The following is a 25,401-nucleotide window of genomic DNA, read 5'->3' on the forward strand; positions in this document are numbered from 1 at the left end:
AACTGATCAAATGCAAAGTATAAGACTCACTACAGATCAAAGACGCTGAAGAATTTAAATCTTAACAAGCTCTTAAATTCATTTCTACAAAGAAACTTATATTGTACAAGCTTGACCCAAAAGAAACAGTTAGAAACTGCGCTATTTCTTAGAAACTTCGTAGTAACTACCTTTTCACTAAATTGAGAAATATTGTAGGATAACTTCATGTGAATTCTAATGAATGAAAAACTGTCTGTAATGTGAGTTTTATGGCATATGGAGGGAATGGTATGATTTTAGTGCTGGTAGAGAAATATTGCACCTCCTCCACTATCTTATACAACAGTCAAGAAACTTTACTCACAATTTCAATTCTACTAAGATAACAAGAGACTCACAAGTTCAATTGTACTAAGATAAGAAGAGGCTAAGGACATAAATGGAGACCACAAATTAAGAATAAGAGCCTCTCTATGGAACAGAACTCAAAAGATAAGAAGAGGTTAAATTTATATTTTGTGAAAACCATACAAGCAGACCCCAAACAATCCAACAGCCACCATTTCACAGTTCAACAGAACTCAAAACCCTATCACTTAGAAGTTTCTGGAACAAACCCTATCACCTAAAATCACACGTTTCTGGAACTAGGCAATTGCTAACAGAAATATTATGTATATATATATATATCAAAGGCCTTAAGAAAAGAGCATTCCATCAAATTCAGAATCACAAGGATACATTGATACATCTAGGGTTTTGTTAAAAGCTATGAGAAGTGTGATACCTGGGTGGCGCAAAGCAAGTTGCTACCAGAGGAGAAGAGACGGAGACGAAACGATGGTGGTGGACGGAGGAGAAGAAGTTCGCGCGATGGTGGTGGACGGAGGACCGATAAGGTTGACGGAGGACCGATAAGGTTGACGGAGGACCGACGACGGTGAGGGGTGGGGTTTCTGGTTCGCGTGCAGAGAGAAAAAGAAAGAGAGAAAGTGAGAAACAGTAGAAGCGTGTTTTTGGTTTTAATTTTAGTAATAAGGCTACTAAAGCGCTTCTGGAAAGCGCTCTCATAGCCTGGGCTATACCAGCGCTTTTGACAAAAAGCGCTCTCATTAAACACCCCTACCAGAGCGCTTTTGAAAAGCGCTTTCGTTCCCCCCACGTTCCCCCCACCTACCAGAGCGCTTTTGTAAAGCGCTTTCGTACCCCCCCCCTACCAGAGCGCTTTTGAAAAGCGCTCTCATAACCCCCCCCTACCAGAGCGCTTCTTAAAAGCGCTTTCATACCCCCCCACTATTAGAGCGCTTTTTTAGCGTGTTTTTTAATTTTGTCTTTAGCGAAGCCTATGCCAGCGCTTTTCCTAAAAGCGCTTTCGTAGGGGTGCTGCTAAAAGCCAAATTTGGCGTAGTGTAAAAAGAATATATAAATTTAAAGTATATGCAAAGATATAAATTACCTTGTGAAACTTCTTTGTTTCCATGTGGAAGAACTTCCTTAGGTTGTGGTTGCAAAAGCTTAGGTCTCTCTCTTTTCTTCGTAGCAACGTGATTGTCCAATTTTCCATCAACCTTTTGAACTCTTTCTCTATTTATTGTAGCTTTCCCATGAGCTATTTTATTTGGTGTTTCTAATTTTAGTCAAAATTCATAAAAAGGTATCAGGAATAATTTAAAGTAATATATGCATGATAAAAAAAATTAAAAATTTCTTTACTTACTGTGTACAACTTCTTTGTCACCATGTGCATGATCTTTCATTACTTTTGGTAGCGAGAGTTTGTCTCTCTCCATTTTCTTTGTAACCGTCTCTTTGTTCAAATTTCGATCAACCTTTTGAACTCTTTCTTGTTGAATTCCTTTTTTTGGTGTTTCTAAATTTTGTTAAAATTCATTAAAAAAACATTATGAATAATATATCCAAAGAAAATCAAAAACATAATTTTACATACGTAATTTTATAAAATCATATGAAACAAGAAAATGATTTACCGTCCATCACTTCAACAATTTCCTGAACCCTTTCTTTATTGTTTCCCTGCAGCATCTCATGCAAATAAGGAGGTATCTTGTTATGGAAGTATATGTTCGTGAAAATAAAAATTTCTAGAGGTAAAAATTTCATTTGAGGTCAGGTCAAAAACGAAATTGCATATCATACCAAGTGTATATCCTAATAATATAGATTTTTTAATTTTTAGTTCAAGTTTTGGTCTATGAGCATGAAGTGTCGATGTGTAGCATAAATGATTTTATGTAAGGTAGTTTATAGTGTAGAATTTGGTAAGATGATTTGACATTATTTATGATGAATGTGGAAAATTTAAGGGCATTTGAACAATAGGATTTTGGTAATTTAGACGGATATAGCAGTGCTCTTACAACATTAAGTTAATGTTGATGTTTTCTTCAATCTCTACCATTTTGTTGGGGAGTGTCAACATATTTTTTTTGGTCTCAGATACCTTTAGAGGCATATAATTGGTTTAGCATGAATTCACACCTAATATATGTTATAATGGCCTTTAGGGTAATGTTGAATTTGTTAGGATAAAGTTTAGAACATGTAAAGATACTTCATATTTGGATTTAAGTAAAATAATTTATACAAATATTATGTGGTCATCAATTACAGTTAAGAAGTACTTATGGTTTATTCACATTTGGAACAAATGAAGGATTTTAAATAACAAAATGCAACTATTCAAATTTATTGGGTTTAAAAGAATGATCAGAAGTAAAAACTAATTTTCATTATTTAGATAAATGGAAAATATCATAGGTGATTTAATAACATGATAGGAAGTAAAAGATAATTTAATGGTTTCAATAGAAAGATCGAAATCTTTCTTGAGTGTTAATATCTTGAGTGAGAAAAGTTGTTTGTATGATATTTTATGAAATTTCATCTTTAATTTTAAAACAAAACATCATTGATGAGTATTGATCAAATCTAGGAGACAATTTGAGATCTTGTTATGAAGTGATTCATTAGATGTTTAATGTTTTTGTGAAGATTTTCCATATAGTATAATCAGGTTGTGATTGATAGATATTGATTTCAAGTAAATAAAAAGAAGATGCCTTATCGAAGTAGTTTTGGTGTTTCTATAATTTATCAACAGTTCAAGACTAAAAAGTGAATCTCGGTAGAATTGAGTAAGATTGGCGTACACAAGTTCTTGGAGTACTTGAAGATATGTGTGAAGGTGTATATGCTTAAAATCATTGATCTTAGAGTTGTTGGAGCTGTGTGAAATGTGTGCACTTCAAGAAAAATCAAGGAATAGATGTGTTTATTTTAGTATTAAGTTTTAAGTATTTCAACTTTGATTTGTGTTTATCATTTGTACAAAATGACACTTTATTAAAACTCGTAGTTGAAGACAACAACAAATTGTGATGGTTTTACATTGGACATTGGATTAAGTGTAAGGGAGGACGACGCACCAAACAAGTATAAATCTCTAGTGTTCATTCTATTCTGTCTCTTTACTTTTTGCTTATATTTGCATGTTTTAAGTTTATTCTTTTTAGTATTTTGCATGTTGTTAGGTTTAATTTATTATTAATAGGAATTTGAGGTTTAAGCATATTTATGTATTAGATATCATCTTTTGAATAACTCTTGTTGCTAATTATGCTGGGAAATTATTATCTAATATTGTTATCTTAATTTATCAAGTTACATTCAAATATATCTATTTGGATATGCTAAGATTAACACTCGGATTTTTTTTTTTGTAAATTCACTATTTTTTGTACTCCTTAAATTCATCTGAACGTTAATCAAATAAGTATAATAACTCTTCAAAGTTTTATTGTTAAGTTATGATTTCAAAACAATTTTTTAAGAAAGGAAAAATTTATTCAATCCCCCGTTCTCGCGGGCGCGCGCACACGCACAACTTCAACGAAAACTACAATTTATCTCTGTTGAAAATAAACTTTTATTTCAATTTCAAAGGCGAGGTAATGAAAGACGTCATGAAAAGTTTCTATTTTACCCTCGGTTGTTAAATAACCAAGGAAAAAAGTGTAGTGCACATGGGTTCGAACCTACAACTAGATATTTTTGTTTACAAATATTCATATATATATATATATATATATATATATATATATATATATATATATATATATATATATATATAACTTTTATTAGAGTACAAATTAATTTTAATAATTTTATATTATTTTTGTTAAAAACCTACACGTACAATTTTAAAGAAGAATCATAAAACTACTTCATCATTATTCTTGTGAACCTTGGTGAATATCAGATAATGGAATTCTTTGCATTTTTTATATTGGAGCATATTCTGAATGGCTTCTCATTCAATCGATTTGGATATATAAAATTAAATAAATGTTAGATAAGGAAATTAATTTATCACGTATAAAGACAAGAGATTGTGTAAAGAACACAAATTTTGAGTGTTAATCCTATATAAATGAACGGCAAAGATTTATTTATGGACAGTAAAGAAACTCAACAAACTCGATTATTTTACCCTTCGGTTGGGTTTAAAAATCGAGGTTAAAGGTTTTTTATTTTTAAAATAAAAAATTAAATAAAATAGGAAGCTTTCTCTTCGAATTTTAAAAATACTGCGATAATAGATTACTTCTATTCTTAAAAAAACTATGAATGGGAAAAATTTAAAGTAACATGTATTGTTTCTTTGTTTAATTTTTTACCATTCACTATTTTTTTTTGTGTTGCAATAATGAAACAAAAGAATATATTCTAAACAAAATTTTCAAGATCTTGTTTGAAATTGCAGTATCTTAGAAATAAATTTCTCAATATTGTGATACAGAAAATTCAATCTGCCTGCTGCATTTTTGTGTGGACTGGGGGTACTGCTCCTAACAGGAAGAGTCCTGTTGCTTGGAAGAAAATATGTAAGCCTCGAGCAAAGGGTGGATTCAATGTGATTGACCTAGAAGGGTGGAATAAAATTACCATGATGAAACTGCTATGGGATTTGAAAATGAAGTCTGATTGTCTTTGGGTCAGATGGATACATTCATATTTCATCAAAAATCAAGAGTTGACACACATGGAGGTGCCTAATACTGCATCCTGGATCTTCAAGAACATTCTTAGTGCTAGAGAGCACATTGCAGGTAGAGCTGTCAAATAAGCCCAATTTTTCAAAGCCCCAATTTTTTAGCCCCACTAAAGCCCTATTTTATTAAGCCCTTTGTTAAAGAGAAATTTTTTAGGCCCCATAATTTTAGGCCCCTTAATTAATGTGTTATTTTTGGGCCCTATTGAGGGGCCCTTATTTTGTTTCAAAAATTTCATTTCTAGTTCTAATATGGATTATTACTCTTGTACTTTGTAAAGTAGGATTAACAGTAACAAGTCTATGTTTTACACTTTAACCCTTTAAATTTTAAGAAATTGTATTACGATTTAGTTGCATGTATAAATTTAAAGTGATATTATAAAATGAAAATCTAAATTAGGAAAAAAAGTATCTTGTAAAAAAGTTAGGCTAAAATAAATTTAAAAATGTTTTTAATCTAATAAATTAATTTTTTATCTATTTAATAATAATTTAAATAAAATAGTAATAAATTACTAAAATTTTAAAGTGTCATTCACAAATAATATTACACAATATTTCACCATGAAAAATGACAAGTAAATTAATTGTATGGTAAAAATTTTAACTCGTTAAAATGCCATTATTTTTAATAAATTTTGAAAAAATTAAATAAAATAAAAAATTGAAAATATATAAGATATATACTTCAATATAGTTATAAAGATAAAAATTGATTACATTAAAATTTAAAACCATTACATGTAGCGTTTTTTTTAATATAAAAATAGCAAATATACAAAATGAATAAACAAGAAAATGAACCAGGTTCTGTTATTAAACAACCTAGCACTTGCATATGTAGCGTTTCTTCATCTGTAAAATAAAAATTGCAAATATACTTTATTGCAAATATACTAATAAGGAATCAAACTGGTTTATGTTAGTAATCAAAACTAAATTTATGTTTCAAAACTTTATTGCAAATATAATTTATGTTAGCAATCAACCATTCTATAATATATGTTTCAAAACTTTTTATTTATTTATAATTTTTAATATATTTATTTTGTTTAAAATTATTAGTTTTTGAATTTTTTATTATTTTATTTTTTAAATTTAAATTTAAATTTTATTTGATTTGGGGCCTAATGGCCCTCTTTTAAATTTTGGGGCTTTTAAGTTTGGGCCCTATGTGTTTAAGGGCCTATTATTTTTGAATTTTTTTTAGGCCCCATTATTATGGGGTTGGGGCTCAAATTAATTGGCCCCATAAATTGACACCTCTAATTGCAGGTATGCAGGAGCAGTGGGACAAAAGCTTGTTAGCAAAAAAGTTCCAAATGAGCAAGATGTATAAAGGGTTGTATCAACATGAGCCTAATGTTGCTTGGAACTCTATACTGGTGAGGAACCTAGCAAGGCCTCGAGCTGTTTTCTTCCTCTGCTCACTTGTCATCAGAAATTGGCTACTAAGTCGAGACAAAAGAAGTTTGGAATAGCCCTTGATCCGAAATGTTGCTTCTGCCATGAAGAGGAAACGCAGGAGCATCTTTTGTTCTGTTGTGAGCCTATGCTAGCTATCTGGCAGGATGTTCTATTATGGCAAAGGAAAAAAATGTGGGCTTATGAAGATGGTTGCAGCTGAAACCATTTATATTTGCTGGAAGTATAGAAATGACTCTTGTTTTGGGGAGACCTATGATAGAAGTATAGTTGTAGATAATATCAAAAATACAGTCATACATAGAGGTTGGCAAAGTAGGAAGTATAGAGATAGTGTGGCCCAATTATTGATGTAAGAACTAGTTGTAAGGTTGGATCCATTGTGATCACCTTGTTTTGTAACGATGTTTTGAATTAATCCAATATATTTTATTGATTCAAAAAAAAAATTCTCAATATTGTCAACTGAAAAAAATAATCTATTATAAAATATTTTTTTAACTGACAACCCTGGAAAGTTATTCCAAAATATAACAATGTTTTTACGATTTAAATTGACAAGATGTGGAAACAATAAAAACAACAACAATCGGAAAAAATATATTATAGAATCTTTTTTTACGGAAAACATTGGAAAGCTATTCCATAATATAACAATATTTTCTTTTACCATTCAACATTGACAAGATGTGGAAACAATAAGAACAACGACAACCGAAAAAAATAATATATTATAAAATGTTTTTTTACTGATAACATTGAAAAATTATTCTAAAATATACCAATAATTTCTTTTATCATTCAACATTGACAAGATGCGAAAACAATAAGAACAACGGCAACAATAGATTGACTTTGCCAGTAAACTAGATTAGTGACTACTATTAGTATTAAGAGAGGTTGTGATATATTTGAATTCCATGCTTTGGTATACCTCCTAAATTAAGAAAGTAGATGACAATAATGATATTCATTTTCATTTTCATTTTCATATTGTTTTGAAATACAAACCTCATAACAGCAAATTTTGTGAAATAAAATTTTCAAAAAAGAGTTTAAAAAATCATGTAGTCTTTGTTACTCTAATAAATAAAATGATAATTGAGAAATATTTTAAAGGAATCAATGTTACATAGATTTTTTTTTGAAGTACAAATTGATTCATTTATTTAAGACAAACTATTCTCTCTTGGATTCGGTAGTCAAAGTGCACTTGGGATGAGACATCTACACTTAAAATTGAAACACCTCTTAGTACAGTGAGGACCACACCTTGGACAGTCAGAATCACGAATACATTCCTCCAATGCTATAATGAAAAATATTATAAGTTAGTATTGTTAATGACAACAGATTATTTACAAACAAAGAAGCTTACCGTCAATGTTCATTGCAACAAGAAATATGAAAAGAAATAGAACCACAAGATAAACAATCTTGAGAATAGCAGCCATATTTTCTTCTTTTGATGTATTGTATAGAACAACATTTGATCATTTTATAATGGGTAGGGATACTGCACTCCTAATAATTAAAAAAAAAAAAAACCGCACTAAAGAAGTTGTGAGAAGCCTTTCGAATTTCGAAAATAAGAATTAATATTTAATGTCTCTTAAGGAAATTAATATGTTATGTTGTTCCTTAAACACAACTAGTTAATAGGTCACTTAAAATATTGTCAAATCATAATAGCTCATTAATTTTAATCAAATTTTAATTGCTTTTATAACTTTACAGGATAAGGAAATTTGTTAAAGCACGGCAAATTTTATATGATGATAATTCACCAATGGAATGAAAACATATTTATGCACAGCTCTAAGGTATGCTATGATTTTCTTTTATTTCATTAATACATTTAAACAGAGTGAAGGTGTGTACAAATTTAACTCATCCAAGTTTAATTTTTAGCATTTATCTACTCTTACATTTACAATTTATAAAAAAAAAAAAATCATTACATTTAATAAAAGGAATTAACTCTTTGAACCATTTCAACGACGTTAATTTTGTTTTTTTGATAAAAAATAAGAACTTGATTAAAAAAAGGTACAAGAAATGCTCAGCCTTTTTAAAAAAAATCCAAAATAAAAAGCAAACAAAACCTTCCCAACCGAGCAACCTAACAACATATGCCAGGATTGGAGGACCAATTCGTCCAAGTAATGTTACTCCGTTTCCTACCAAAAATGTTAATAATGAAATGTTTTAATTAATTAAAATCAATAATCTAAAACTTCAAATCAATATTTTAAAAACCGGACTTGTTATTAAATCGGTGAGGGTACTGGATCATTGGTTTATTGGTCGAACTATTGGGTCACTAGTCGAACCGCATGACCAAACTGGATTAAAACTGTCATTATAATAAAACTATATAGGTGTAAAACCAGTCGAACCGGATCATTCAATCTCTAAAAAAAATTATAATTAGCACTTAAAAGTTGATATTTTCTCTACTGTTCCTTCATAACATACACACTGATATATCAATATTCAAGAATGTTAAATGTTTCAATGTTAAATGTCAATGTACAAGCTTGCCAAAAGATTCATCAACTCTAATATTTCATTGTTAAATGTAAAACAAAAACACATTTTAATGTTAAATGTAAAAGTGTAAAACAAAAACACGATGCATCCATTTTATGAATAAATTTCACGATGCATCCATTTTTATGAAAAAAAAGACCAACTATAAATAAATTTCACAAACAGTGTATAATTTTATCAATAATTAATCTCCAAGAACAACAATAACTATCAGACAATAACAAAATCAATAATATTAATTTCAACAATTTCAATTTCAATTTGAACATAACCCTAATTTTTAACACATATCAGAATCAACAATGAAAAAACATACGGTGGTGCGGTGAGATTGAAGATGGAGGTGCGGTGAGGGGGAAGGAACAGTTGCGGCGGAGGTTTGCAGCAATCGGCGGTTGTTCTTCTTCTTTGTAAGTGTATTTTCTAATTTCTATTTTGGTTGAAGATTGAAAATAGGGTGGGGTGTGTGTGATGTGTAGGGCTGAGATGAAAACATGTAATATTTTGTTTAAAAATTAAAAAAAAAAAAAACTCAAAAGTTAAAAAAAAAAAAAAAAAGCAATTGAACCGCAGGTTCGCGAAACCACCGGTTTTCCCGATTTCCTCCGATTCGATGACATGGGCGATCCGACAAACGAACCAGGCCGATTACCTGGCTGATTCCCGGTCCGACCGGCCGGTTTGATTCGGATTTTACAATACTGCTTCAAATTCTTTAAGGTCTCACAATTTCTATGCCAAATTATTATTAATGTGTCCATTCATAATGGTAGAAAATTATAATTATTTTCAATTTTTTATTTTAAAAATTTTCATTCAATTATAAAAAAATTTAAAATTTTAAGACATTGTATCATGGGTTGCACTTGAACAAGACATATTATGAATTGATATAGTAAAATGAAAATCTAAATTAGTGAGAAAAACAAATTAGACCAAATTTTTTTTTAGATCTAATAATTTAATTTATTATCTATTTAATAATAATTTAAATGATAAATAATAATAAATTTTACTAATTTTAAAATATCAAAAAAAGAAAAAAAATTAAGAATGCAAAAAATTGATTAAATAATTAATATTCATATTATGTTATATAATATAATATTATATAATAACAATAATAATGGGGAAAAATTGATTAAGTGGGCCAAATCAAAAACGATTTTATGTTCTAGCATTTTTTATTAAAATGGAAAACATACATATAATATAGAATTTAACAACCAAATTTGTAGTATCGGCTACGCCAAATTAATTGATAATAGTTGTATTATATATTATTTGATATTATATTTATACTAAGCTCATATATAAAATTTAAGAATTAATTAGATCATATACACATTTTTTCTCTCTCTAAGAAAGCTCTAACTTCTCTCTAAGAGAGAGTTAGGGTACGTTTTTTCCGGGTTTTCATGGTTGAAGGCAATCTGGACAAGGGTAATGGTGGTTGGAGGAAGGTGACCCACAATCGGAGCGGAGGAGGGAAGAATTTGGGGTGGGACATGTTTCTGTGGGGAGGGAGAAATCTGAACACTTAAGTCAGGGATGCGAGGAAGACGGTGGAGGCGGCTTCGTTCTATGTTTCTGAGTTTCCAGACTCTCATTCGGCCAGAAATCTGTTCGAACTTTTCGGTTGTGTGGGAAACGTGGTGGAGGTAGCGGTGTCACCGAGGAGGAACAATATAGGAAAACGTTTCGGCTTTGCTCGTTTTATAGATGTGGAGGACGGGAGGTTGATGGCAGTTAGGTTGGATAACATAATGATAGTTGGGAAGAAGATTCATGTCAATCTTCCATGGTTCGTGAGGGGTGCGAAGGAGAAGGGTGTGAGGGTTGGTCGAGGGTCCGTTCCTGAACATGCAAAGGGGGTTTTCAGAAATTCTGCGTTTGCGTATAAGGATTCCATATCTTTCGCTAATGTTGTTGCAGGCTCCGCAGATTTATCAGGAAAGGTTGATACCTCTTTTCCGAATTAGGTGTTCAACTCGTGCGAGGAAAGGAGACAGAGGCTGAAGAAGGCTTTCGTGGGAACTTCTTTGATACCAGGTGCGGCGTACAATGTTCAGATCCACATGGAGATGGAGGGTATTCATGCTATCAAGGTCAGTCCTCTTGGGAGTAACTCGTGCTTGTTGGAAGAATTGGAGGCAGGGTACATCGAGGACTTTTTGGGGCAAAAAGACAATTGGTGGAATGCTTGGTTTAGCGAAATCAAAAGGTGGGAGTTAGGGATGGTGGATGAGTTCAGAGAGGTGTGGTTGCGGTTATACGGGATTCCGGCTATAGCTTGGCATTCGGACTTCTTTGTGAAACTGGCAGAGGTGTGGGGCACTTTCATTTGCATCGTTGAAAAAACCGCCGATGGCAAAGTGATGGATGTTGCGCGTGTGATGTTGAGAGTTCCTCTGGCAACGACTTTCCCGAATAGCTTATTTGTCAGCATCGACGGTGTCGTGTTCAAGGTCACGGTCAGAGAAGACGCTATGGGAATGGTTCGTTCTAGCCCAGGTATTCCGAATTCCATTTATTCTGAATCTGATTCATCGGATTTCTATGATTTCATCTGTGAGAATAATCTAGAGGTAGGATATGATATAAATACGTTATGTTCCGAAGATAGTATCCATCAATTTTCCTCTGGTTCTGAGAAAATTAGTAACAAAAGTCTGTGTGGTGGTAATTTGATCGGGACTGAAGGCGGTGATACTGTCCATTTTTCGCCTCTTGCTGTATGGAATAAGGAGAAGAAAAGAAATTCGCAGCAATGGCATAAGGTTGGGACAGATTCGGTGGGCACAGATGGGAGTGATTTTGGTATCAGTAGCGTGAAAATTTTAGCGAGATCTATTTCTAAGGAGCGGCAGTATATGGGAGGTGTGGGTGGGATAGGTGTCACTGGAGATTCGGAGGAAGAGGGCAATTGTTTAAAAGGCAAGAAGGGTGGTTTCGATGGTGAATTGGAAAGAATAAGGGAGTTTTGTGGGGAGGTAACAGGGGAGACTGTTAGGAAGGGGAGTGATTTTTCGAAACCCAGTTGTGAGCAAACAGTGGTGGGATGTTCTCTAAATATAAGGGAGGATCATTTGAGTCACAAAGGGAGCAAAAAGATAAGGTGGAAGAATGTTAATGGGGTGGGAGGTGCAGGTAATTTGTGTTCGGGGAAAGGTAGTAACAGGCGTAAAAAGGGAAAGACTTTAGTCCTTGGAAATAAGAAGGATAAAAACTCTTTGGCGTCCATTGTTAATAAAAAAGGTTCTCTACTGAAGAATTTTAATACGGAAGCGGAATATGACGATAGTGGAAGAGTGTCGGTGTGTTATGGTAATCAAAAGGAAGAGTCTGATATTCAAAGAAATAACGTTAGACAATGGGACTTTTTGGAGAATGATGTTCCGGGCAAACTATGGCGGCAATTGTTGCTTTAGGGGTGGTGGACACGAAAGGTAGAGAAAAACTTATTAGTAGAATCGTGGACTTGGAAAATGGAGGAGGAAGAGGTGGAATTCTAAGGAAGGAGATTAAAATGGTGTCTCAATGATTATTGGATCATTGAACATTAGAGGGGGAGTGAATGCACTCAAAAGGAGAAGAATTTCTTCTTTGATCAATAAAGGAAAAGCGGATATTTTCTTGATTCAAGAAACTAAGATTGCTAGTATGAATGATGTTCTCGCCCATAGTTTTTGGAATTGTTCGGATTTGGGGTTCTCTTTTTCTAATTCGTTGGGAAGATCGGGGGGCTTTCTCACTTTATAGAATAAGGATAATGTTGAAGTGTTGAATAGTTTCAAAGGAGATGGTGTTTTGGGGATTAAAGTGCGGTGGAAGAATAAATTTTATTATGTGACAAATATTTACTCGTCGTGTGATCTCGGTAAAAAGAAAATCATGTGGAACAACTTACTTGCGGTGATGAAAAGATTCAAAGATGGAGAATGGGTTATGGGTGGAGATTTTAATGCCATTAAAAATTCAAGTGAGAGGAAAGGGAGGGCGGTTATGCACAATAATAGGGAGGTGGCTCTATTTACGGATTTCATCAATAAAACTTCTTTGGTGGATATACCTTGCAAAGGGAAGAAATTTTCTTAGTTTAGCGGAGATGGTAAGTCTAAGAGTAGGATTGACCGGTTTCTTTTATCTAATTGTGTGGTTAACGAGTGGGAGATTATTGGTCAATTCATTGGAGACCGGGATTTGTCGGATCATTGTCCAATTTGGTTGTTGTCGGATAAATCTAATTGGGGTCCTAAACCTTTTAGATTTAATAACGAGTGGTTTTCTAAATATTATTTTATCCCTTTTGTGGAGAAAGAGTGGAATAGCTTGAAGGTTGGTGAAAGAGGAGATTTTGTGCTAAAAGAAAAGCTTAAACTTTTTAAAGAGAAGCTAAAATGGTGGAATAAGGAGGTCTTCGGGAAGTTTGATTTGGAGATGGAGGGAGGAGTTCGGGATATCAATATAGCCGATCAAAAGTTGGATTCGGATGATATTGATCATTTCAATGAGAACCTTGATAAGAGGAGGGAAGCGTGTTGTAGATTTTGGAAGAATTTGGGTATTAGAGAAAACATGCTTCTCAAAAAATCTAAATTGAAATGGATTCAAGAGGGAGATTCTAATAGCGGCTTTTTTCATAAGGTGATGAAAGAAAAAAGAAGGCGCAATCACATTGGCCCGATCTTCACTTCGGGCGGAGTGGTAGATTCGGTGGAGGAGGTGAAAGAAGCGGTTTTCAATAATTTTTGTAATAAGTTTATTGATTCGGAAGAGGAAAGACCGGTGTTGGATGGTGTTGATTTCAAATCCTTAAGTGTAGAAGAAGCGGTGGGGCTTGAAAAACCTTTTCTTGATAGCGAGATAAAAGAGGCGATTTGGGATTGTGGTGGGGATAAAAGCCCGGGGCCGGATGGTTATTCTTTTCTTTTCTTTAAGAAGTGTTGGAATATTATTAAAGAAGACTTCATCAATTTCTTCAAACACTTTTTTGAGGGAAGTTCTATTTCTAAGGCGATTTCTTCTTCCTTTTGACTTTGATTCCCAAGTCTAAAAATCCGTTGAGTTTGGACGATTATAGGCCAATTTGTTTGGTGGGGTGCATGTATAAAGTGGTGTCCAAACTTTTGGCGGGTAGATTGAAAGGAGTGCTTAATTCTATCATTTCTACTTGTCAAAGTGCCTTTGTGCCCGGGAGACATTTGTTAGATACGAGGTGGTTGACTATGCTAGAAAAGAAGGGAAAAGTTGCATTTTTTTTAAAGTGGATTTTGAGAAAGCTTATGATAAAGTTAGTTGGAGTTTTCTTCGATACATGTTTAGAAGGATGGGGTTTGGTGCGAAATGGATGCAATGGATGGAATTATTGGTGTTCAAAAGTAGTATGTCGGTGGTTGTAAATGGGAGTCCAACAAAAGAGTTTATTATTCAAAGAGCATTGAGACAAGGTGATCCCCTTTCCCCTTTTCTTTTTGTGCTAATAGCGGAAGGTCTTACGGGTCTTGTTAGAAAATCTATAGAAGTGGGGGAATTTCAAAGTTTTTCCATAAAGGACTCTTGCAAGGTGGACATCCTTCAATTTGCGGATGATACCTTAATTGTGGGTGACGACAATTGGAAACATGTTAGAGCAATCAAAGAGGTTCTTCGGGCTTTTGAAATTGTTTCCGGTCTTGGTATTATCTTTTTTTGGATGCGGTTTCTTACTTTCTCTCTTGTAAAAAAGAAGAGAGTAATTTTTATTTTCTAGGTATTCCGATTGGATTCAATCCAAGGAAGGAAGCTACTTGGAATCCTCTTGTGTTAAATTTGAAGAATCAATTGGAAGGGTGGAAGAATCGATACTTAAATTTGGGAGGTAGAATTACTCTCTTAAAGGTCGTTCTTAGCTCTTTAGCCATTTTCACTATGTCATTCTACAAAATGCCGAGAATTGTGGTAAATAGGATGACTTCTATTCAAAGTAAGTTTCTTTGGGGGGTGTGGAGGAAAAAAGAAGAATTCATTCGGTAAAATGGGATGATGTAACCTTGCCGGTAGAGAAAGGGGGGTTAGGTGTGAAGAACAACTCTTTATTCAATTTGGCTCTTCTTAACAAGTGGAGATGGAGAATTCTTGAAGGGCATAATTCTTTGTGGTTTAATATGTTGAAGTCTCGTTACGGTGATTTATCATCGTTCATTATGGGAGGAGGTAAAGTTGGTAATGTTTCTTCCTCTTTTTCCGTTTGGTGGAAGGATTTAATTAAGGTGGGTTCTACTTCATCTTCTTCTTCTTCTTCTTTTTCTCATGATCCAATTATTTCTAATACTAGGTTCTTCTTTCACAATTGATTTACCACTCCGTTTTGGGAATCCATTTGGTTGGATGGTATTTCTTTGAAAGATGAATTTTCGGATCTTTTCGAGGCTTCTTTTTTGAAGAGCGTTCCGGTGGCGGCGATGGGTGGTTGGAGGGATAATAGGTGGTGTTTGGGTGATTTAGGCTTAAATGTGGGAGCAATGAGGGAGGTTGGCTTTAGTAATATTTTGGATGATTTGAAGGGTCGGTTGGAGGTTTTCGGGGGGCGGAAGGAAGGAAAGGATTCGGTAGCTTGGAGGGGAAATTCGGAGTCTATTTTTTCGGTTTCTCCGTGCTATAAGTTTTATGATCGTCTTCGAATCCCTTTTGGTCCTCCTATCAAGAACGAGGAAGCGTTTGGTTTTCTTTGGAAAGTGGAAGTTCCTTTCAAAATTAAGGCTTTCGGTTGGAGACTTTTCCGGAATAAGCTTCCCACAAAAGATCTATTGGTGACTAGAGGTACGCCTTTGTCTTTTGATAATTTAAATTGTGTTTTGTGTGGGAATTGTGAGGAGAACATGAAGCATCTATTTTTTAGTTGTTTGGTGGTTAAGAAGGTTTGGAGGGGGGTTGCTTTATGGGTGGGATTAGGAGACATCGGTGAGGAAGATGGATTGGAAAATTTTATGTTTTGGCACCGGTTCTTTCGTTGTAAAAGGGTGAAAGAGAGGAAGCTTGGTGTTGTTTGGCTAGCTACTAATTGGACCATATGGTTACTTAGGAATGGGGTATCTTTCCGGAAGGATAAATGAAGTGTTGATGATACCATTTGAAATATTAAGATGTTTGTTTGGAGGTGGACTTTTTGTGGAAAAATTACACATTCCAATTTTTCTTTTTACGAGTTTTCAAAGGAACCGTTGTTTTTCCTCTCGTAAGTTAATTTGGTTTGTAATTTTTCTTTTGTCGGGATTTTTCCCGTGTCCTATTGTAAAAGGCGTTGACAACCCTTTGTTCTCTCTTCAATATATCTTGCTTATTTAAATATATATATATATATATATATATATATATATATATATATATATATGTGTGTGTGTGTGTGTGTGTGTGTGTGTGTGTGTGTATATATATATAATTTAAGCTCTAAAAATTTAGAGGTTATGTGCGGTGGCACTCCTTGTATATTCACACAGTCGGCCTCGTTAAGATACAACTGAACTTAAAAAAGTGATTAAGACTTCGAGCCAAAGTTTTATAGGAAAAGGGTATTTGAGAATTCTTGGGCTGACCCAAGCTCAAGAGAAGTGAGACCATTGTCTTAGGCCTTTTTTTTTTTGGGAATTTCTCATTGAACCCATATAGGGTGAAAAACACCTCTGAAAACCCCAAAATATCCTTCGATGTGCATTTCTGAAGGCACCATTTTTCTCATTTTCAATTATTTCGAATATGCATATCCGAAAACACTCATTTTTGAACTACTTTTAAATATTTCACATATGTATGTTCGAAAATGCCAATAAGCAGTTTCGAATATGCTATCCGAAATATGCTTTGATTCTTCATTTGTAAAAACAACAACATTACATATTGTTACAATCGGAGCATTGTAGCAACTAAAATTAATACCTTCTATTATCCGACAAATATTTAATGAAAATAAAAAAGACGTAGATTATAGTAAAAAAAACGATATCATAATATATAAATAGTTGTTCGGATAAGTGCAAAACGCCAAAATATTACAACACCTTAAAAAATTCATAAACAATACATAAAAAGGCTAATACTTATGAGTATGCCTAATGCAAACTTCATGCGACCTCCTCTGCCTCCTATACGACGCTGCACCAGACGCCTCACTGACCATCCTCTATATTATGGCAAGCGCCTCTGAACCACCCTGCTCAATGATCCCTCTCTCCAATGCCTCATGCCCAATCGAGTGATATGTTGGCATATCAGCAGGAGTTCAGTGGCATAGTCATCCTTAGCCTGCTGTTTCTCCAAGAGCTCCTTGTGCGCTGGCCTAGGTGGACATCCCGGAGCATCGAGCGTCATGGTAGGATGTGACACCTGATAAAACCATGTCACGTACCTATCTACACAATGCCAGCTTTGGGTGGCCCGCATACGCCGATATTCCTCTGGGACTAGATGATGCGCCTAATTCTCAAAAATAGTAGTGAGATCTCGGTGGGTAACAGTGTCGAGAGCAGCCTTAAATGAAGATCTTGGTATCGTCTACACATGCCCAAACGGTCTCATGCACCGCTCTGGCAGATATCTAACCATGGTGTTGGTCCCATATGCCAACCATCCGGAATATAATGCGATACGGTCAAAGGGGACAACATCGCCAAAATCACTGAAGGGCGACCACTAGATGTCATCGTGAGCAGTACGATCGAGGTATACACTATATGATCCCATTTTCTGATTCCTCCTTTCGAGGACATAACGTGCACCTCTGGGCATGACGTCAGTGAAAAGGGATCAAGATCATAGTCATGGATGCGGTGGAAGTAAGAGGAAATGAAACTAGAAAAGTGGAAATTTAAATTGAACAAGGAAGTTGAAGTATAAGAAAAAACAAAGCCAAAAATAGTTGATTGAATTGCTTCATAAGAACACAAGTGAGAACTAAAACCCCTTTTATGAACCAAAAAGATGAAAATATACTCCAGGATTTGTAGTTAGGACTTGTGAAAAGAAATCAATCACAAATTCACAGTTTGGGAGGAGGAAGAATAAGGTTGATCGGAGACGGAGAACGATGTTGATCGGAGACGGGAACGAGATGGATCGAAATCGATTTGATAGAAGATGAAAATTAAGGTTTATCGAGGATGGAGAACGAAATTGAAACATAGTACAATAATTGATAGAAAATAGAAAATATATATTATTTACAATTACTAATGTTGTGTAAAGAGAAAATTGAATAATAATATATTATAATATTTAATTGACGAGGAGAATATTCCCTCCCGTCATAATTATAAGCAAATATTCTTTTTTAGGTTTATTATATAATAAATGTATTTGATCTTTTATGTAGACCATATACATTTCTTACTCAATGAACCTAAAAAGAATATTTCAATAAAAATATATATAATTGTGTCGATAACAGAAAATTGACGAAAAGAAAGAAAAAAACGTATTCCAGTAAAAGGGACACGTATCAATTTTTTCTCGACAACTATTAGAATTTGCGAAACCCAAACAAATAGATAGTTTTTTTTTTCAATAAGCAATGGAATTAAAGGGAGAAAAAGGGATGCTCCACCCCGATACAAAGGAGGTTACACAACAAAACACAAAAGAGGTTGGGTATTCCAACCATAAAAATTACAAAAAGGCAACTTCTTATAAAAAGAATTTAGCCAACTCCACGAAACAAAGACGATCTCCGACATGCACTCTATGAAGCTAAAAGAATCATTTCTAAAGATGATAATATTACGCTTTAACCATAAGGTCCAAATCGTTGCTAACCAAACAACCGCAATAATCACTCTTTTAGAAGGGCATTTAATCTTGGCACAATTGTAGAAGAACTCTACGAAGTCTTTTAAAGATAAAAATCCCCTCCTCCAAGCCACATATACACTCTACGCCAAATACCGATAGTTAATTCACAATTTGAAAAGAGATGCACTAGATTTTCCTCCTCCGAGGAACATAAAACACAAATAGAATCTCCCACTTCATTCAAAATTCCCGGGCTCACTAAGTTGTCTTTAGTTGCAATTCTATTGTGGATAAATCTCCAACAAAAAAATGTACAGTTGTTTTTTTTTCCACTTTGCTACTGATAAAATTCGTAGCAAATATTTGATAGTAAACTTGATATTTTCTTGTAGTGAATAGGATCAAAGGGAGTATTAAATTATCAATGCGAGCGCTTAGATTTTTTTTTAGGGTAAATGAAAATTCATTCATTCAAGAAATTTAATATAAATTACAAATTAATAGAATCTAAAATGTGTTTGGATGAGGTAATTGAGAATTCTTAAAAAAATTAAAATTTTAAACAATTTAAATGATTCAATTGAAATTCATTCATTGAAAAATTATTTTGTTTGAATAGAGTATTAAAATGATTCATTGTTAAATTTTAGTGTCATTTTCAAAAAATTTAAAATTTTTGGATCAAATTAAGTATATGAAAAATATGGACCAATATGTAATTTTTTAAAATTTGAAGAGACTAATTTGTAAAATTTAAAAATTATTAAGGACTTATTTACAATTTTTTGAAATTCTTATAAGTGAATATGAAACTTTCTTAAAATATAAGGTCCATCTTGCAAAGTTAGAAAAATTGAATCATATATACAATAAAGAAGTAATTTCAAATTTTTTATTTTTTGGTGTCATTTGAAATTCCTTAAATTTAACTTGAACAAAATACTTTAAGATTTTACAACATTTTAACAATTTTTCATATTTTATATCCAAACAATGGATTTTATTCTAGTCATTTTAAATTCCCTCCAAAAATTACTTTTCCTCATTAAAATCTCCATCCAATCAGACTCTAAGGGTGTGTTTGGATGAGGTAATTAGAAATGTTAAGGGAATTTAAAATTTAAAGCAATTCAAATGATTCAATTGAAATTCATTCATTTTAAATTATTTTGTTTGGATGGAGTATTAAGGTAATTCATTGTTAGAATTTTGGGGTAATTTTTTTTAAAATATACTCCCTCCGTCCCAAATTATAAGAGAAAATCACTTTTTAGATTCATTGAATAATTAATGTATCTGGTCTATATATAGACTAAATACATTAATTATTCACTGAATCTAAAAAGTGATTTTCTCTTATAATTTGGGACGGAGGGAGTAATTTTTTTGGACCAAATTAAAAAAAATTGATAAGTAGGGACCAAATTGCAATTTTTAAAAATATGAAGGACCAAATTGTAAATTTTAAAAATTATTAAGGACCAATTTGCAATTTTTTTAAAAAATTTAGAGTCAACTTTGTAATTTTGAAAAATATGAGGACCAATTTGTAAAATTTGAAAAAATAATAGTAACAAATACATTTTATAAAGTATGAAGGAATTTGAAATTCTTTGATTTTTGGTGTCATTTCAAAATGATTAAATTTAACTTAGATAAAATACTTCATAAATTTCCATCATTTTAACAATTCTTCATTTTTGTATCCAAACAATAAATTTTGTCCAAATCATTTTAAATTCCCTCAAAACATTACATTACCTCATTAAAATGCTTCATCCAAACACACTCTAAATATTTTGAAAAAACTCAAAACAAATTAAACAAAACCACTTGATAGTAAATCTTAACCGGATATAGCAATGTATTATGATATACAAATATTGAGCATTCAAGTGACTCCTTTCTTATTCATTAATCTCAATTATATTCATTTATATAGCTTGTTTACTCTCCTTTATAAAATACCTTACACGATGCTTTAGTAATATACAATATTAACTTGTTCAACAAATAACAATTCGTAACTAACTTCTAACAAATTATATAACTAACCAACCATTTTAATTCTCATCTATAACTGCTTGTTTATTAAGTTGTAATATCCTCCACAATTTGGAGATTTATATCTATCCATCATCTTCAACTAAAGTAGCAATGTGTGGAATGGTTTGCGGTAATGTGCAATCTACTTTGATTGTCCCAATATAAAATAGTTGTTTTAATGCAAATGACTTGTAGATATTTAAGGAGATAAAGTTGTCATTGAAATCCACATCTAAAAGCTATTAATGTTTGAAAGTCAACTTCAGATGGAGACCTTGAAGCTGTGATATGTTTATCTTGTTCTCCATGAAATTAATGACTTGCCTAAGAAAAAAACACCTTGGATATGGAAACACCATGGGAACAATCATTCAAATATTTTCTTGTAGCTCACCATGCAAAAACAACCTATTATTCACATCTAGTTAATGTAATATTCAACGATTTAGAGAGTTTAAGTAGTCATGACCTTCAGTTTGGTTATACCCCTTTCCATCTAACCTTGCTTCAAAACTTTCAAAGGAACCATGAACAAAATTTTTGATCTTGTATATCCACCTTCAACCAAATAGCTTAACATATAGAGGTAAACCTACAAGCTTACATGTTCTAGTTTTCTCAAGGACATTAAGGTTAACTTACATTGCTTGATTCCAATAATCAAACGTACTAGCTTCAACACAACATTTAGTCTTAATATGTGAAGGCACTAATAGAGAGTAATGAAAATGAGAATTGAACTAATTAGAATAAAAAAAAGTTATACATAGGATAAAAATCATCATTTGATAATTTGTGAGAATTATTTATTGAAGTGCAAACATAGTCTTGCAGATAAGATGGTGGATATCTTATTATTGAAGTTACTCTATTATGTATGGATGGAGAATTAGGGTTGATGTAAGGTGTGGAGATTATTGGAGGAGCTAACTTACTAGGTTCATTTGTGTCTAATTCATGATGAATGGTTAAGTTTAAGTTGGGGATAATGGAATGTGAAGGTTTAAGTTCTGGACTCAGACACGCGATGTCGAACACGATGTCACGACATTACTATCTGAATGCTTTTAAACAAATGAACAAGAAGTAAACAGAATAACAACACAAGAAAGTTGTTAACCCAGTTCGGTGCAATCACACCTACATCTGGGGGCTACCAAGCCAGGGAGGAAGTCCACTATAAGTAATATCAATTCAAGGTAATACAGATCAAGATTACTCCTTTCACTTAATATCTACCCAATGCAACTTCAATCTAAAACTACTTAGATCAGAGATCCTACTCACTCCCCCTCAATCACAGCAGTGATGAAAAACGCTCTACGAATAACAAAAGAAGACACACTTCAAGGACACAACTTGATCTTGCTTAAAAGCTTTAATCAAGTACAATAGTACTCTTGCTTAAAAGCTTCGAGTACTTCTTACAACTCAAACCAAAACACCTAGACCAAGACAATCATCATGATGATTGTTTGGCTTACAAGAAAGCTAGAACGCAAAACTTAAAACAAAGAACTCTTAAAGCTTCTCAATACAAAACCCTAATCTGGTCTGCAGCTTCTTCGTAAAATATATAGCCTTCAGAAAAACGCAGCAGCTGGGCCTTGGATCCAAATTAGTTTTAAACCTAATAAAACTAATTTCCATAAATCAAGGAACTAAAAACAGTAACCATTAAAGACGTCCTTGAATCAGATCAGAATCCAACATTTCCAAATAAAGCGCATAGGATTTAATCAGATCACATAACCATAAATAGTAACAGAAAAGAATGTAACAGCTGCGAATGTCATGACATCGGCCTTGACATCAGGTAAAGGCCTGCATAAGAAAAACTTCACAACAGTAGAATGCATGTCATGACACCAGATTTGACAAGATAGAAACACAATGAGTTTTACCAAAAATTACAGCCAATCAACAACATCTACAAACTCCCCCTTTGGCAAATTTTTGGCTAAAACACTAATTGATGTACCCAAACAGATATCAGAGCATACACAGCAGCCAACAACAGAAAAATAAATTCTGTAAGCAAACAACAACCAGCTTGATTAATCACCAGAAATCCAGAAAACATCTATTTAGTCAACTGTTACAGAATACCACTTGTCACTGTCAAGGAGAACCAGGAAATAACCAAAATATAGGAAAACAACAATACAACCATATCCATCAACCAAAAAGATCAACAACAAAAAAACCAAAAAAAACAAAACCACCAAAACAACCATTACTCCCCCTTTTTAGCCACAAAAGGAGCCAAACAGAAACAGAGCTAATCATCAGACCCATCACTGTCTTCATCACTAGAGCCACCAGTATTGTCATCACTTGAGCTACTAGTCTCTTCATCAGCATCACTACTCCCAGTATCCTCAGAGCCCTCACCATCCTCAGCCTCTTCCTCAGCCCCACTATCAGCACCTTTGTCTTCATCCATATTGTCACCATCCCTTCCACCAGCAAGATCATCATCTGTAGACTGCTCAAGACTTTGGATGAGCTTTTCAAGCTTCATCTTCCTGTTGTTCAACTCCTTACAAGTCTCTTTCAGCTCAGCAATAAGAAGGGCTTTGTTCACAGACTTGCTGGGTTGTGATGTCCCAGCAGATGTCATGTCATCAGACCTCTGGAGCAGCTTGTAGTGAAAAGACAAAGCACTCTCCCTTTTACATACAGAATCTTTACTTTTCAGAATTCCAGGGTGTTGCTTGAGGATTATCCCACATATCAGGGATGGGAATGCAATGGGGAGCTTGGTAGCAGAGGTACCAGCATGCCTCATAGTTTGATCAAATATGTAGGTCCCATAGTCAAATTTTGTCTTGGTTCCCACAGCATAAATGAATTTACCTAGGCCAACAGCAATGGTAGAAGTGTGATTGGTAGGCACCCAGTTTGCAGCACCAACTTTGTGCAGCAAGGCATACCTGCCATTCAAAAGACTAGCAGACAATTTACTCTTTATGGGCCATTTCTTGACTTTACCACCAGTGATAACATTGCATACTTCATTGTCAGTTACTTCAAGCTCAGGTTGAGCCTCAGCATCTCTACCTAGATATAGGTTGATAACAGCAGGGGAAAAATATATACACTTTCTTCTAACAAACACCTTATGAAAATCATCAGTTCTTCCATCACCACAATCTTGAGACAAATTCACAATAAATTCCTTCACAAGCATTTCATAGCATTTTGAAAAATAAGTAACAGTCTTAATCAAACCTGCAGACTTGATGAGCTTCATGACCTCTTGACATTCCAGAGCATCATTTGCTAATTCTCTTTCTAGAGCCAGCCTTCTTTGATAAACAAACTTCCACTGGATGGCATTTGAAGCATAGTGCAAGTAAATGTTGTCCAAGGGAACATCACGAACCTTTGTGGAGGATTTTGTGACAGCAATCTTCTTCTTTGATGGGATGTCAGGGACATCACTTAAGACATCGTCTTCAGGGACAGAAACACTTCTTTCCTTCCTCTTCTTCACAGCACTCTTGCTTCCAGTGGTTGAAGGTTCAGCAGGGACCTTCTTGATCTTCTTTATAGTGACCTTCTTTTGAGGAGTAACTTGAGGTTTGGAGAAATCTTGATCACAAGCCTGTTTGCCCTTACGAGTCTTGACTCTATGAGAGATGCTAGAGATGAGCTCATCATCAGCAATGTCAATAGAATCATCCAGATCATCCAGGTTCACCACATCATGCACAGTAGGGCCTTCCTTAAGAGTTTCTTTAGCAGGAGCAACAGGAACCTCTTTAGCTTTCTCAGGTTCAAGAATCTCAGCATCTTTAGTACCAGATGTTTCAACATTGATAGCTTCAGATGTCTCAACATCTTTGGCACCAGGGGTCTCATCATTGTTATCAACAGATGTCTCAACATCATCCTGAGCTTTGCTAGCATCATCTTGATCATCTTTGCTGTTCTCAGAGGCAGGAATTTGGGCTAGAGGAACAGATATTCCATCAACCTTGTGCCCTTCATTCAAGATTCTTGTGACAATACCTGCGATAGCATTATGAACATAAGCAGAGCCCTCTCTACCCTGAGCAGAAAAAGTTTCTGGAACAGATCCACCAGTTGATTTTCTTGCATGCATCTTTCTTGGTAGACTACGAACAGGATCGGTAGCAGGAACAGTGTTCAATGGCACAACATTCAGCACAACATCTTGATCACTCTCCACATTTGGTGCCCTAGATCCTGATGCTGTTTCAGACGGAGGAGACGATTTCTTTGAGGGAGAACTCTGAGACATGGTGAAAGAAAATGGAATGCTGGGGAAGGGTTTGTGAATGCAACGACACAGAGAGGTAGCGTGAGTGCTGAAGATAGGTTTTGGGGGAATGGAAACCGTTTGGACAAATTGTAAAAGAGGGGGAAAATACACTTTAATGTGTAATGATAGCAAATATTTGGAGAGAGAAATAATGTTGGCCCCACACCCGGTTAATTGCTATAATCCTTCACAAAGACAAATGCCTAGTTTACTTCTTAGATTTTCAAATTGATTTGCATCCAAGGCTTTTGTGAAAATGTCAGCCAGT

General features: G+C 33.9%; 3 protein-coding genes and 1 long non-coding RNA gene across 4 annotated transcripts; 2 read left to right on the forward strand and 2 right to left on the reverse strand.

Annotated features, from left to right (window-relative positions):
* Nucleotides 1–7,554: 7,554 nt before the first annotated feature.
* Nucleotides 7,555–8,000, reverse strand: LOC131647735 (uncharacterized). Its single transcript, XR_009297928.1, has 2 exons — nt 7,860–8,000; nt 7,555–7,790 (listed from the first exon to the last, which is right to left on the reverse strand). It is a non-coding gene; the product is annotated as an uncharacterized LOC131647735 (long non-coding RNA).
* Nucleotides 8,001–12,928: 4,928 nt separating this feature from the next.
* On the forward strand, nt 12,929–14,071 carry LOC131650952 (uncharacterized). The gene is made up of 2 exons (XM_058920647.1): nt 12,929–13,057; nt 13,208–14,071. Exons 1-2 carry the CDS (start codon nt 12,929–12,931, stop codon nt 14,069–14,071), a joined length of 993 nt encoding a protein of 330 aa, XP_058776630.1.
* A 292-nt stretch (nt 14,072–14,363) lies between these two features.
* On the forward strand, nt 14,364–16,128 carry LOC131650953 (uncharacterized). The gene is made up of 4 exons (XM_058920648.1): nt 14,364–14,712; nt 14,787–14,974; nt 15,190–15,285; nt 15,460–16,128. The coding sequence occupies exons 1-4, from the start codon at nt 14,364–14,366 to the stop codon at nt 16,126–16,128; spliced, it is 1,302 nt and encodes a 433-aa protein (XP_058776631.1).
* A 6,995-nt stretch (nt 16,129–23,123) lies between these two features.
* LOC131650954 (uncharacterized) lies at nt 23,124–25,112 on the reverse strand. Its single transcript, XM_058920649.1, has 2 exons — nt 24,285–25,112; nt 23,124–24,023 (listed from the first exon to the last, which is right to left on the reverse strand). The coding sequence occupies exons 1-2, from the start codon at nt 25,110–25,112 to the stop codon at nt 23,124–23,126; spliced, it is 1,728 nt and encodes a 575-aa protein (XP_058776632.1).
* Between the last annotated feature and the right edge of the window lie 289 nt (nt 25,113–25,401).

This window comes from Vicia villosa, linkage group LG2 (genome assembly GCF_029867415.1).
Source record: "Vicia villosa cultivar HV-30 ecotype Madison, WI linkage group LG2, Vvil1.0, whole genome shotgun sequence".
Classification (NCBI taxonomy): domain Eukaryota; kingdom Viridiplantae; phylum Streptophyta; class Magnoliopsida; order Fabales; family Fabaceae; genus Vicia; species Vicia villosa.